Below are 15,838 nucleotides of genomic sequence, written 5' to 3'. Positions count from 1 at the left end.
AACTACGGTCACGTGGCATCATGACATGACGTTAGCGCGTTCAGGCACGTGAGGGCACGTCACACTGCGCATTGCAACAGTAACCTCTAGTATTCTCTCAGTACAGCGCAGTAATGGCAGACCGCATCTGGGACACATCTGAAAGGAAAGACATTTACTAATTCTGATAAAAGCAACCAGATTGTGGTGTGCTTGGTCTCAATTGCAAATGTTTTTTCTTTTCTTTTCACATAACAATTATAAGTCTATGGAAAAGGTACAGAATGAAATTAAATTGTCACTTAAAGGCTGGCCTAGAGTTTGAAGAAGGATAGAAGATGTTGCTGTATCATAGCCTTTTAAAGCACATATTAACCATTCTGCAGCACCTCTATTTACTTTGTGCTGTCTGCAATGTTTTTTTGGTTTTTTTCCTAACGTCATTATTTTTATTTGAGTTATTTTTGTGTTCAGTTTCACACTTCCAAACATGCCAAATCAGGCTATAAGTTTAAAATTCATTCTGTAATAGATCTACACTGTGCTTTTGTGCGTTTTCTTTCTTTGTCATATTGTTGCAGCACATTTCCAACTTGAGATGTCCTGTTTTAACCCGCCAAAAAAAATAACAGAAAAGAGTTGCTGATACACTAAACTGTTTGACAGCTTCAAATTCCCAGGGTTCCACTGTATGTTTCAATCAGAATTGGCCCTAAAACAAGAAACTGCTGAAAAAAGCAAAAAAATGCTAAATGTTTTCTTTTGGGAAAATGTATAAGAATTTATAATAATACTCAGGAATACTGTCTGAAATGTTGCAATAAGGGAACATCTACATACAGAGGCTGTGATGCAAATGTTCCAAGATACAGAGTTCTCAGGCAGCTTAAAGGCGGAGGCTTGCATTTTTGCTTATACGAGTCATGAAACATATAGCAAAAGAGAAAACTAAACTAACCAAACCCTGAAATAAAGAGAGTATTAAGCTAAAGTTAAAAACTAAAAAATTAGACCATTGCTCTTGACATAATACCTTTTAAAGCCAGGGCTGATGCACCTTTGTCATGTGTTAGAGTAGAGTGACAAACATGGTGTTTAAGTTGATTCACCACTGATGCGCTTCTGGGTTGACAGGGAGGTAGTAGCAGAGGGGAAACGTTCCTGCCACGTTTGTGCTTATACACATCCAACTGGAGTTGCACAACTCGTCACTCTGAGCAATGGTGCTACCATCACTCCGCTGAATCTGTGATGCCACCTCAATCTGTATAAGCACACAGCGATGCGGGGCTGAGCCGACTCTGTTCGGCATGTATGAATTCTGAAGAGGAACAGCAGTGGGTTATAAATATGTCCTCTTTTTTTTGCGCTGATGAGATGCAATCCATGTGTGAAAGAGGCTAACATCTCCGCCTAGCTTCAGCTTCAGATGAACTCTTGTGCATGCTCTTTGCTTTGCTGCTAACATCAAATGTCATAATTTGTTTTGTAGTTCATCGTGAAGAAATAGATGAGCTAATAATGTTCCACCTGTACTTTGATTAATGTTTCATATCTCTACAGGGAAATCTGACTTCTAATTGACCATTTGTCTTTGAGTGCACCATCATTACAGCACCATGAGGGCCCATGTCTACATAGAGCCTGTTGACTGAAAAGTGCTGGCCGGGCGTTAAGAAGCTGTGCCTTCCAAAAAGTGCTCGCCACTTAACAGTATCTAGCCTATATCTGCACTTTAACAGTTTATGATTTACCCCTTTATTTTGAATAGTCTATTTGACAGTCTTTGATCTGTTTTCCATTGTTCTCTTTCACTATGAGCATCAAACAGAGAAAGCTTGACCTCACATTAGCAGGTGAGCTTGTGGCAACTCAATCTGACAGAGGTGATGCAGGGAAAAGTAACTGTGAGAATATCCTCTGTGACAACAACACAAAAAAAGTCACTTTCTTGTGCCAGTGACAGTGTTAGAAGGAGCCCAGTCCCAGGTTTGTTTAAGGTAAACAAGGGACATTTTCAGTTGAACTCAACTGGCCAATATTGGAGCCTGAATTGTGAAACTGATCAGGCTATGGACAAGTGGACAGAATGTTCATATTTTATTATTTTTGATGACACTGGGCTCATTGTTCTGACCAACGCATGTCACAAATATTTCATTAAGACCTCAGGAAATTGTGTCAGCTAATAGATGTTTACCATATTCTCACCTTTCTGTCCTTGGTCAGGATTGTGTTTCTGCTGTCAATAGTGGGATGTGATTCAGAGGGGTAATTCCAAACCATTAAGGTCATCAAAAGCTTAATCATTTACATATTTTAGTTTTCACACTGTGGTCACACGTCTTCACCAAATATGCAGGTGCCTGCTGAAGTTGAGTATTTGTGTGGATAAAAATAAGGCAAGAGTGAGGCAAACCTGTTCTATTTCACTTTAATGTCATTCAATCAAAGTTTAAACTATTCAACAGTGTCTGATTGACTACTTTGACTCACTGCTGAAGTCTAAAGCCCCATTAAGCTGCCCTAAGCCATCTTTCTAGGGCATTCTGACCTGAAATGTTGATGTAGATGTAGATATGATAGGCTTGTCTGCAAGCTGTACCACCATGCTGCCAGTTATAGGGAAGTATTAAGTTCCTACCTCTGACTAGGTCTTAGGTATTTGGCTAATTTTTTTGTCCACAGCTTGTGTGTGTGCTTTTGCCTGGGCTGGACTATTTTTGGCGTTTAATTTTCCATGAATATCGTTTAGAATTTCTCATAATTCAATACTGTGGGGTAATTTGTCAGAAGATTTAATCTGAGGGTGACAAATGCTCCATCCTCCAACTGCAGTCACCGCTCTGACCGTTCTATAGCTCATTAATTTTCTGCCCAAATATCAGCCCCTGTCGCAACCGACAAGGTGCGGCATGTAGATCATATTTCATTATTAGATTCATCAAACATAAATGCAGACTCAATTATAAATAAGTTGGGAGGTGACATTAATCCTGCAGAAAGGGTTTGTGAATGTCCTGAAAATGGTCTTTTGGGTGCGGCTGTGAGGGAAAGTCAATTTATTCCCGATTCCAATTCTTTCTCAATCAGATGCTGCTGCAATAATTTCGGAGATGATGTCCTGTACTTGGAAATGCTTGTTACCTTGCTGGGTGATGTTAAACGTGTTTTCCCTTCACTGATATCAAACATCTAATCTCTTGCAGTGCAATATGACTCTGTAGTGCACTGAATATAAAGCGGAAATGTAGTTAGCGGGCCTGAACTGGTGGTAGCAAAATGGCAGTTCATAAACCAATAAATGACTTCAGGGTGGGTCCATCCATCTTCTAGAAACAGTTTATAGTTGTTTTATTTGTGATCACCACCAGTGTGAAACGGAAAATAAGTAAACATAGTCATACATAGATGAATGTACAGGTTTAAAATGTACCAATACGAAACACACATAGTTTGAACACTAATAACGTGGTAAACGTGGCAAAGAAAATTAAAAGAAGAAAAATAAAGAAGTTCAGAGGTCAGTAAGAATGATTCAAAACCATGTTATTGTCACTGCTAGCTTTGTCTGTACTTTACTGATGTATTAGCTGGAACTGATTTCTATCATCTTTTTGTTTATTTGTTTAAATTGCAGGTCAAACATGTATCAGGGAACTTTTATACAAATACTTATGTATAAACCATGGTACTTTTATTTGTTTTCTATTACTAATTTTCATTGGAAATATTCTATATTTTACTTAACTACATTTGTGTGACAGCTTTAACATGTAGTTTCTTTACAGATCAAATGTACCATACACAAAAAATTAGCAACTTGATGTCAATTACAACAAAATATAGATGTAAATCAAACTACCCGGCAGTTTAAGGCACAGACAAAATTATTACTGCAAATTACACAAAAAACGATCCTTTTGTCAATCATTCAGAGCACTCGTGTGATAATTTTTCCAAATGTTTTCAGACTTCGAACAAACCAATGAATATTCTGTTTTATTTGAAGCATTATCAGTGGAATAACACATGAAAAAAGTAATCATGTCAAAATTAGCTCAATGAACAGTTTAATTACATTACATACAATATAATCGTCACACATTTTTGTGATGATACTTAAGTAATATGTTCAATGCAGGACTTTGTTTTGATATTTACAACACAATACTTCTGCAGATTGGGGGTCAAATGAATGGCTGTGAATACTTCTTCCTCCTCTGAAGGCATGTTTCACACATCTGAACTTTAAAATGGATTATACATGACTCCCCCAAAACAGGATAATCATTCTTGTCTTTATCTTTATCTCTGTAAAAAGTCCACTAAAAGAAATGCTGTGGTCTGTCATCTTTACCACACGTGATAAAAGAATTATGTACTCAGACCAGCGCTCTCACAGGAAGTGTGTCACCATAAATAGGCCACTGTGCATCACATTGCCTACATTTAAAACAAAACTTCATCACAACATTTTTTACAACATGTTTTACACCCATGTCCTACTTTCTCTAACTATTCTAAGTTAAAACTATGTTAATATTCATGCAATATTAAGATGCTCATAATGAAAATGACCACTTAGCATTCATAGTATGAAAAAAATTAATTTCTGAATCCCAATTATTGTTATTATTAGTACTGTATTCAATTTGCTGTAAACGTCAGTTGCAGTTATTCCTAGCTCAGTTCTTATCTTTCAGTTCCTGTTTCAAGAACAGTACTTTGTGGGAATTTTGCACTGTCAAGATGTTTACACTCCAGCCAAAGTTTTGCAAAGGGAAAGTGCAGTTTGAACAAGATTAGACAGCAGGATGTTAGAAATGACAGCAAGCAGAATTAAGGAAATGTGTTGGATGAGTTAGCAAGCGTTGGGCAGAAGTGCTTTGTCAGTAGAGAAACAGAAGACATGGTGCACATGAAAGTCAAACTGACTACTGCTGGACAAGTTCCCTTTTCTGTGTTCATATGGTATTGTCCTTGCATCTGACTTCAAATATCTTGTGCTAATTTTCTGATTTTTCTTTACAACCACTGTCATAAGTACAATAAGCAATCTTTCAGGCTCATCTTGCCATAAAGTTGAACAGCTATTGATTTTGTCTGATTGTGCATTGTCCAGTGTATGGCAGGCCATTGGATGACAGTCTTGTGCTGTGGTCTATTTTTGACATCTCCAATTGCGTCGATGTTGCTGTGGGAGATTCTATGGTAGCTTTGCAGAACGTGGCCGTAAGTCTTTTTCTGAACACCTTGCACAGAAAGACATAGATAAGCGGGTCCAGACATACATTCGTCGCTGACAGCCACAGTGTGGTTTCCTTGGCAATGTAGAGTGCATTTTGAGCCTGGCAATGACTCGCTGTGCTCCGAGTTTGGGTCAGAGTATATGGAACGCGAGCGAAGTGGAAGGGGGCGAAGCAAATAAAAAACACCCCCACCACAACAAAGACCTTTGCTTTGGTTTTGCGACTGGCGGCCCGCGATCTGCTCTTCGATAGTTTGTATGACTCATAGACCTTCTTGCTGATAAATGTGTAGCAAACCATCATCAGTGCAAGCGTGCCCCAAAAAACAACCTGAAAGCAAACATCAACAAATCATGAAGCAAATCAGGAACTTCTCTGAGCTTCTCTGAAATGTATTTCTTATCAATCTATTCATTTTGCAGTTGAGTGATCGAAATGTCAGTTGAGAGTAACTGGAGCTGTTAGGACTTACAACACAAATTCCAAAAAAGTTACGGCACTGTGTAGAATGTTATTTTTTCCAAATCTTGTAAATAAACACATTTATTCAGTCGACCATTAAAAAACATATCAACTGTTGAAAATGAGACATTTTCATTTGTCATGAAAATATTAGTCCTTGAATATGATGGCAGCAACACATCTCAAAAAAGCTGGGACAGGGCTATGTTTACCACTGTGTAACATCCAATCTCTTTTTAACAACAGTCTGTAAATGTCTGGGGACTGAGGAGACCAGTTGCTGGATCTTTGGGAGAGGAACGATTTACTACCCTTATCTGATATCTAGCTATTCAACAGACCTGGGTCTTCTTTGCTGTAATTTGCATTTCATGATGCTCCAAATGTTTTCAGTTGGTAAAAGTTCTGAATTGCCGGCTGGTCAGTCCAGCACCTGGACTCCTACAACGACGCCATGCTGTTGTAATAGATGCAGTATGCGTTTTAGCATTGTCTCAATGAAATATGCAAGGCCTTCCCTGAAAGACTGGATGGGAGCATATGTTGCTCTGAAACCTGTATATACCTATATAGTATATCCTGTATACACATATACTTATGAATAAGAAATACTTCCCGATGTGCAGGCTGCCAGTTCCATAGGCACACCCCCTCACACCATCAGAGATGCGAACTTTTGAACTGCACACTCACAGCACAAGAGCTTTAACCTACATTTGTGGATAGCATGATGAACTGTGTTCACAGACAATGATTTCTGGAAGTGTTACCGAGTTCATGCAATGATTTCATGACAGAATCATGCTGTATATAATACAATGCCACCTTAAGGCACAAAGAATGGGGATTCTCGGCCATGTCTCTGTCCCTTAAAGACAGAAATATCTACAAATTGGCTGAATCTTTTGATAATCTTAATTACTGTATATGGAAAGTCAGCATAATCTTCCATTGAGGAACATTATTTGGAGATTACTAAACCTCTTTCCATCTGCACACCTAAGACTGTGCCTCACTGAGGTGCTCTTTTTCTGCCATATCATGTTAAGGACCTGTTTACAATTAACCCCATTAGTTTTAACTTTTCAGTACCACTTACTTTTCCAGTCCTTTGTTGCCCCTGAACATTTTGTGAGTTGTCGCTGCCATAAAATTCCAGATGAGCTAAAATGTTTTTAAAAATTTTGAAATATCTCCCTTTCAACATTAAGCATGTTTTCTATGTTCTATTGTGAATTAAATATTGATTTATGAGATATGGATATCATTACTTGCAGTTTTATTTTACATTTTGCACATCACCCCAGCTTTTTTGGAATCGGAGTTCACCATTCTGTGAAATAAGTATAGCCAGCTTCTTGCTACGACAGGATCAATACATGTTTTTTTTTTACAGTTAAAAAAATCAGTTGCTGGCTTAGCATAAAGTCTGGAAACAGCTGGTTCTAATTTCAAACTGTATGGACAAAAGCATGTATGGGCTTGGCCTTCTCACGTAACAAATCCAAAATACTTTTATTCACCAGAGTAAAGCATATTTCCAAAATTGTCAAAAGGTTACTATTATTATAGCTACCTGACAGAAGTAGTTAAATCCCTCGTGCCACACCAGGCCAGCTTTGCTCTTCATAGAAGAGCACTTGAGTCTTCCTCCAGAGAATCGCGGTGGCTGATCGCTGAGAATAACGTTGGGTAGCGCCAAAGATAACATTACCATCCAAACAATTGCACTCAGCACCTGGCCAACACGAATCCGCTGGAGGATGCACTTTCCAAAGGGCCTGACGATCTTCAGGTAACGGTCCAAGCTGATTAGGCCCAGCAAGAGGATGCTTATGTACATGGTGATGTAGAAGAGAACAGCGGAGTATCGGCAATAGAAGGCTCGTAAATGCCATGAACCCACACCGGCATCGCTAAAGACTTTCAGAGGGATGGTCAGGGTCATCAGCAAGTCAGCCACCACCTGTTGTTAAAAGATAACTAGTTTGCTTTGCTGTTGTTTCTTTGCTTTGAAATGACAACAAAATCTGGCTTACCACATTTTTTAGAAAGACTACAAATGTTGAGGTGCTGGAGATGTTGAAGAAGATCCATGCGGCCAGGGAATTCAGTATCAGGGCGACTATGAAAAGGATACTGTACAGACAGGGGAAAACCACTGATGTTACACTGGTATCCCTGACACACTTAACAGAGATGTTGGACAGAGTGTTGTTCATCTTCTGGTCTTCAGCTGACCTTTGATTGGATGAGAGAGAGAGAGAAAATTATAAAGAAATTATAAATAAGAGAGGACACTTTTAAAGCAGTTTATGATTGAATCTGTGTCAGCCACAATTTTAAACCACCTGCAAGTCAAGTGAATAACATTGCTCATCTTATTACAATGCAATGTTATGTACGAAATCCTTTTGAAAACCGCCATCTTCTCATGGCATCAGCACTCCACAAAAGCAATGGCTTCCGCCAGCGACACTGCCATGCCATAAAAGCTGCTCAGGAACAGCTGAGGAACAAACAAGGAGCCTATTATGTTGGCCCCGATTTCAAACTCTCATCCCATCTGCTGGGTCAAGCTCAAACTATGGAGGCCCCTGCTGTTCAAGCTATAAGACCCAAAAGAATAATGCCAAGATTTCTGTGCTTAAGGACACCTCAGAAAATCCTCGGGTTATGCCCCAAAAAGAGATGAAACTGTCTTTGCAGTATGTGGGGGATTTAGGGATCCAAACGTTGCAAAGTGCAAAAAAACTGCCAAACCAAACACACAACAGAACTTGCCACAGCTACAGTGGTCCCTCCCGGGCAGAAAATATTGCAGTTACAAAACAAAGGCTCAGAATTGTACATTTTCCCTGCACATTTCCTTACTTAGGTTGACCTTAAAGTTCATACATCATACAACATGGTGACATTCTCGCTAAATGTCTCGCTATGTATGTCATCACGGCTACTTTCCACAGTCGACACTGTTGGCCAAAAAACTCTTCCATGCAAGACACCACAAGTTTGACAGTTCAACCTTTTATTTTCAATTTAATTATTTTTTTTTTTATATCTTTTCTACTTTCATACCGCTCCCAGTACTTCCCTCTCGCATGATTAGATGTTTCAAATGATATGGTTAGAGCTTACACATTTTTTCACTCATGGTTTGTAAAACCTGTTATGTCACAGAAACATTGTCCCACACAAATCAACAGCTTAAGGATCCGTCACTATCTCACAGGGATGGCTGGATTGTGGCATGTCATTTTTTTTTCACAGGTTTTCTGGTGAGGAAACTTTCTTTTTAATCATAGAAACATTTTTTTATGGAAACATGTCACAGGACCAAAGTCCATCTTAATCAGTCCAAGAGATTTTCATAGTATTAAACAAGTGGTTCTAATGTTATTAATGAAATTAAATTCAGTTAAGTTTTACCTTTATAGTGACAGTTCACTACAGAAGTCAATGTCAATGTATTCCACAGCAAGCTTATGGCATTTTGTCTTCTCAAATAATTTTCTAGATCTTTGGAAAAAATCTTTGAAGGGCTGCAGCTGATCAATGAGTGTTTTGCAACATCTGACTCACTGGTGGTTAGAATTAACCTTAAAAGTTCAGATGTTGTTCTATCTTTAAATCGACAAGTGAATGTCGAAAAATTTTACAAACACAAAAAAACAGACTTGACATAGATTTGACACACAGTCTTAAAGTAAAACACTACAGTTTTTTAAAAAAAAAGTCAATTTTACTTTTCCTCAGCCTCCTGTTTGCTTCAGAGTCTGCATCTAGGGCCTCCTCACTTCTTCCACAAACATTGACAAGGCATCAAAAATGCAATTGTTGTACTTGGTCACTCAGTGTTCTACTTATGTCTGAGGTCCTCATGTAGAAAACAATAACAACTTTACAGCTCAAAATAAGACAGAGGCCATAGCAGGTGCTATGGCAACCAAAGTATATCATATTTTCAAATGTGTGTCTGTTTCAGTTTGCATATTAATATTAGTCAAATTCTTTCAGAATTCTGTTTCAGTGCCTTGTATGAAGTGATAACTTTATGTAAAAAGAGCTGGGAATTTTGTCTTACCTTCTCTTAGTCATTGGAAGAATGATGAACGCAATGTAAAAAATACAGAATTTCACTAAAAGGAAGAAGTGAAACATTCAATTCCCTTTTTCCTTTTTTTACCCATAAGAAGAGAAAAAAAGCAGCAGAGAAAAAACAGTAGTGATAAAAATAAGAACTTCCTGGTGAAAACTTTTTAAAAGCAAACTAAATAAATACTGTTTCTGACCTGACGTTTGAGTCTCTCTGTCTCTCAGTATTTCCCCCCTACACTCTTTCACCATTTAAGTGTGTGTGTGTGTGTTTGATGCTCTTACAATGGGTGGTCTCTGGAGCTACTGTGTGGATGTCTTGTCACAATCCCAATGGGTTTTCCAGTCTTCCTCCCGGTGAAAGACCCTTTCCTTCCTTGCTTCCTGTTCCAATTGTCTGCTGAGAGGCTTGTTCTGCTCCGTGCCAGTCCCTCTGCCTCCGCTAGCTTGCGTCAGACTCAATGGTTGTTGATATGCAAACGCAAAGGCATGGAATCATGTCTTGATCCAGACCTCCTGCACAATGTTGCACCTCCCTTTATGCTGCCACTTATTTATACCCCCTCTATCTGTCTGATTTTCAGTCAGCACTGATCAGATGACTAAAAAAGAAAAAAAGCAAGTGTGGTTTTAGTGGGTAAGAATGAAATGTACAGCGTGCTACTTCCTTTATATTTGCAAGCTACACCAGAACAGAAGAAGCAAGTTATTGAACACAACCCTTTGCTCGAATATCTGTTCCAGTTTTGTTTTCATCCAGTTGTATTCCCTTTTGTGCTTCTTGAAGCACAAAAATAGTGCTTCCTGAGAACATCTCAATATGACTTCCTGTGTGATTTTGCTTGGATCTCAACAGGGAATTATTACAGATGGGAAGACAGTGGCTGAGAAATGGTGTGCAAGTGTTTACTACCACCATGTCCCCAAATGCGCGTCACTGTTTAGTCAGAATCTGCTTCACAGTAAATGGCATGTGGGGGTTTGTGGTTTTCCAGATGTAGACAGACTTTGAGTGATCACATCATCAAACACCACAGTAGAAGTAGACAGTGTTTAATATTTTTCTAAAAATGTGTAGGCCAAAAGAGATTTTTTTATTTTATTTAAAATATGGATTAATAATACAATACAAAGCAGAATAATGAATGACCAGTGAACAATAAGCAGTTAAACTGATTCAATTCAATTCAGTTTTATTTATATAACGCCAAATTACAACAAATGTCATCTCAAGGCACTTAAATAATACAGTCCAATTCTAGCCAATTGGAGTTAAATTCATTGTAATCATAATTAATTTCAAAATAATCCAATTAATTCATATAGAGCCAATTCAAAAACAATTTCCTAGCTAAGGAAGCCAACAATTGGAACAAGGAAACACAAGTTAATGACCACAATAATGTCACATGTACATAATATAATTTGAGAAATTAAACAGGGGAAAAAGAGAGCAAAGTGAGGAAATGTGTGATAGATGAGGCCCCCCAGCTGTCTAGGCCTGTAGCAGCTTTACTATGGGATGTTTCAGGATTACCTGAACGATCCCTAACTATAAACTTTATCAAAAAGGAAAGTTTTAAGCCTAGTCTTAAAAGTGGAAAGGGTGTCTGCTTCCCGGACATGTACTGGCAGCTTATTCCACAAGAGAGGAGCCTGATAACTGAAGGCTCTGCCTCCAATTCCACTTTTAGAAACTCTGGGAACCACAAGTAAACCTGCAGTTTGGGAGTGAAGTGCTCTGTTAGGAAAATATCTCATAATGAGATCTTTAAGAAATGATGGAGCTCGGTCATTAAGAGCTTGATATGTGAGGAGAAGAATCTTAAATTCTATTCTGAATTTAACAGTGAGCCAATGAAGAGAAGCTAGAACTGGAGAAATATGATCTCTCCTGGAACTCTGGCTGCAGCATTTTGGATCAGTTTGAGGCTTTTCAGAGAATATGTGGGACAGCCCAATAATAAAGAATTACAGCAGTCCAATCTTGAAGTAACAAATGCATGGACTAGTTTTTCTGCATCAGTCTGAGACAGGATGTTCCTGATTTGAACAATATAACAAAGGTGAAAGAAGGCAATCCTAGAAACCTGTTTTATACGTGAGTCAAATGATAAATTCTGGTCAAAAATAACTCCAAGGTTCCTCACTGTAGTACAAGAAGCCAATTACCATCATCTAGAGTAACTATATAGCTAGACAATTTCTCCCTGAAGCGCTCAGGTCCAAAGATAACAGCTTCAGTTTTGTCTGAATTTAGAAGCAGACAGTTCTGAGTCATCTAGGTCTTTATGTCTTCAAGACATGCTTGTAGTCTGACCAACCTATTGGTTTCATCTGGTTTCATATATAAGTACAGCTGAGTATCATCAGCATAGCAATGGAAATTTATGCCATTCTGTCTAATAATGTTACCCAATGGAAGCATGTATAAAGTGAAAAGAATCGGTCCAAGCATAGAACCCTGAGGAACTCCATGACCTACTCTGGTGTGTGAGTAAGATTATTCATTTACAAGAACAAACTGAAATATTTCAGATAAATATGACTTAAACCAGCCTAATCCCAATAACATGTTCAAGTTTCCGATGTGGCCTTGTTGAGCACGTCTTTTATTAGCATGATGCAAAATGATTACAAAAACAGACAGAGACACTGCACATTTGCAGAACGTCATCAAAAATACGACCTATTTATACTGGAACCATACATATTGAGTGACTTCAGTGAGAACATACCTTCATTTTATGCTCTTGCCCATTTGTTTTCTCATCACTGTACTTTTTTTTTACCAAGGGTACTTTTCAAAGCCACACTTTAACAAGTCAAAAAAAGGTAAATACGGTTGATATAAAATATTGTATCTTAAAGAAATGATAGTCTGACATCTAGTCTATAATATGTTAAAAAGAATGTACATATGTACCCTTTAAGTTGTAAGATTGTATTTGTCAGAAATTTAAACAACCTTAGGGAAACAGCAGGACATAACATATTACACATTTTCATTATTCATTTCACTATAACTAAGACAATGCAGAACCACAGCGTGAAAATCTGAGAACACCTTTACACCTTCCACTGGGATTAGGAGGTAGCAGTAGCAGTGAGGCACTGCTAATGAAATGTACTCAATTACTTGATCATCAGCAAATGTTAGCACCTCTATAAAAGCAGAAATTTTGGCAGGTTGCATTTCTGGAGCATTTAGGAATGTGTTCACACAATGTCAGGGTGTTTTTGTTGACAGAGTTTTTGTTAATAATGACATGGTGTAATGTCTATTGTGTTGTGTATCTGAGGTTGCATTTACCTAATTCAAAGTTTTAGTAAGGACCACACGAGTGGAAGTACTTTCTTTTTCATATGATTGTGCATTTGAGCTCAGATCTTACAACTCAATATTCCTTATAAAGCATATATTAATCTTACTTCTAAAGCGATGTTTCAAAATCTTTAGTGTGGCAGTTTTTCTTTGTCTCCTCCTGTAGCTGCTTTAAAAGAGACAAACCCATTTTCTATCATAGACATGAGTTTCTCTTTGAACTCTCGACACAGGAACACATAGAGAAGTGGGTCCATGCAGATGTTTGTTGTAGAGAGCCAGTGGCTGAGTTCCTTGGCAAACGTCATCTGTGCATAATAGCAATCTGTATTAGAGGAAAAGCTGACTTGTTCAAAAGTGTAGGGGATCCTGATGAGGTGGTATGGACCAAAACACACAAAGAACACAATGATCACCAGAAAAATACGTAGCTTGATTTTCTGCTTTCCCTGGCTGTTATTGCTGCCAGAGTTTCTGTAAGACTGGATGACTTTGTTCGCAATGCAAATGTAGCAAACCGCAATGACAACACTGACAAGCCAAAAGAAAACGTTCAGAGAAAGTGATGCTTTTTTATGGAACTCTATCCCTGCTGGTTCTTTCAGGAGCATACAAGTGACCTCTGTAATGTTAGCCCCTGATTTGTTTGTTAAAATCATATTTGGTAAACCTGTGCCTACAAACAAAATCACCCAGACTGAGGCTGATATCAGTCTGCTCACGGTCAAATTCTGACAAAGAAATCTGCTGCGGGGCATCATGATCTTAAAGAAACGGTCCAGACTGATACAGCCCAACAGAGTGATACATGTGTACTGTGTGTTGTAGAAGAAGACAGAGAAAAAACGACATGAAGGTATAGCTAATTTCTCCCATGCACCTGGCAAATGATCTGCAACTTTGATTGGAATCATCAGGGTCATAATAATGTCAGCAGCTACTAGATTTTTCAGATAGACCACAAAAGTGGAGGTAGACTTAAGGTGCAGAGACACCCAGGCGGCCACAACATTCAGCAACAAAGCTACGGGGAACATAAAAAAGAAGAGAGTTGGGATTATATAAGGGTTATAAGATAAAACATCACACTTTGAATCATTGAGCGATGTTGGGTGTGATGTGTTCACTCCACCTAAGGAAAAGGAAAACACATTAGAGCCCACATTTCGGCTGTTTCCAAGACAGATATAAATACACGGAACAACATTTGTCCTTGGCACAAATTGTCCTGTCGAGTGTGTGCAGTAAAATATGAACAATTCATGATTAATCTAGTATTTCTACATTTTCATCTGATGGAGTGGCTTATTTGTGTTCTATACTCACTTTGATGGTTACTATGAGAGTGGAGATCCAAGTGTTCATCCATCATTTGCCACTTATCTTCGTTCAAGTTACAAGCTGTGCAAAATATAGAAAGTAATGTTTCGCTCATTATATTGTTAGAGAGAAGCAGTGAATTCCATCTTCCAATGACTGTACTAAGCATGTTGACAATAAGTTAACTAACCCTAAATAACAAAATAGTCAACAAATTTAATGCATTTGAGTATTAATTCATAATTAATTTCAGATTATGAGCTAATTAGTAATTTTCTATCTGCAATCTGTGTCAATTCAATTAAATTCAGTTTGTTTATATGGTGCCAAATCACAACAAATGTCATCTCAAGCCAATTAGAGTCCAATTCATTGTAATCATAATTAGTCCAATTCATACATACAGAGCCAGTTCAAAAACAATTTCCTAGCTGAGAAAACCAACAGATTGCACCAAAATTAAACCCTTTTTCAAATTCATTTTCATAAAATAAATGATATTTCCAAAATGAAAGCACATACACATTTAAAAAAAAAAAAACACTATGAAAACCAGAAATAATAATTCATCCATATTCAATATATGACATTTATGGATGCCTTTATATGACAAATAGCCTGACGAAATGTGCAAAACTGACAAAAACTCGATAGACGCAGTACTCATGTGTCCCTGTAAGCAAAGTAGCAGTCTTTGCAACACAGACTTTACAAAACAGAGGAAACGAAGAAGTTAGTATTTCAAATAATTGAACACCTGAAAACTATACTGGTTGTTACGTGAATCATCTATTCTGATGGGAAAATGTCCACTTTCGAGGACTGTTTGTTCCCTTAACTGAGAATAAAAGTTATTCTGTCAGTTATGCAAACATCTATGGATCAGCGCAGTTTCAATTTGAACAAAGGATGACTGCAACATTGAGAAATGTTTGCTGATTTAAACTTCAGTACTTCAGCTCAAATATTGAAGACTGTAAAAAAAGCTGCCCTCTTCTTTTGCCATAAGTTATATAATGTGTTCTAAAATAGCTCTTCAAAGGAGATGGTGATTACCCGATGATAACCTGAGAGGCTGTATTTGTCAGATTAATATGACTATCTAAACTAACTATGAAAAATAAAAGATAAATTCTGATGATAACTTACGGTTGATGACTTGAGTCTCTCTTCTCAAACGAGATGGGTCTGTGTGACAATGTACCGACATTGTAGGTGCTTAAGAAACACTGCTGATTTTCCTAGCAAACAAATTAAAGTTTCAGCTGTGTTAAGACTGGTAATTTATCAGGTCATATGCAAAAATAGGAAAAACCCAGTGGTCTTTAGCAAAAACAAAGCAGCCTGACCTGAAAATGGAGCTGAGATCTGATGGGGGGAACATTTTGAATTCAGGGTCCTCCAT

General features: G+C 37.9%; 1 protein-coding gene across 3 annotated transcripts; it reads right to left on the bottom strand.

Annotated features, from left to right (window-relative positions):
- Positions 1–2,478: 2,478 nt before the first annotated feature.
- p2ry13 (purinergic receptor P2Y13) lies at positions 2,479–10,315 on the bottom strand. 3 transcript variants are annotated; one of them, XM_075473310.1, is made up of 4 exons: positions 10,074–10,315; positions 7,733–7,934; positions 7,270–7,659; positions 2,479–5,561 (listed from the first exon to the last, which is right to left on the bottom strand). In XM_075473310.1, exons 2-4 carry the CDS (start codon positions 7,913–7,915, stop codon positions 5,073–5,075), a joined length of 1,062 nt encoding a protein of 353 aa, XP_075329425.1. In that variant the 5' UTR covers positions 7,916–7,934; positions 10,074–10,315; the 3' UTR covers positions 2,479–5,072. The 3 variants fall into 3 exon arrangements, with proteins under 3 accessions (XP_075329425.1, XP_075329422.1, XP_075329424.1); XM_075473307.1 differs by lacking the exon at positions 10,074–10,315 and adding an exon at positions 9,778–10,064; XM_075473309.1 differs by lacking the exon at positions 10,074–10,315 and adding an exon at positions 9,778–10,064 and having other exon boundaries at positions 7,736–7,934.
- Between the last annotated feature and the right edge of the window lie 5,523 nt (positions 10,316–15,838).

Source organism: Odontesthes bonariensis, chromosome 9 (assembly GCF_027942865.1).
Source record: "Odontesthes bonariensis isolate fOdoBon6 chromosome 9, fOdoBon6.hap1, whole genome shotgun sequence".
Taxonomy (NCBI): domain Eukaryota; kingdom Metazoa; phylum Chordata; class Actinopteri; order Atheriniformes; family Atherinopsidae; genus Odontesthes; species Odontesthes bonariensis.
The sequence above is the reverse complement of the archived record's forward strand: the minus strand, read 5'-3'. Positions and strand labels throughout refer to the sequence as shown.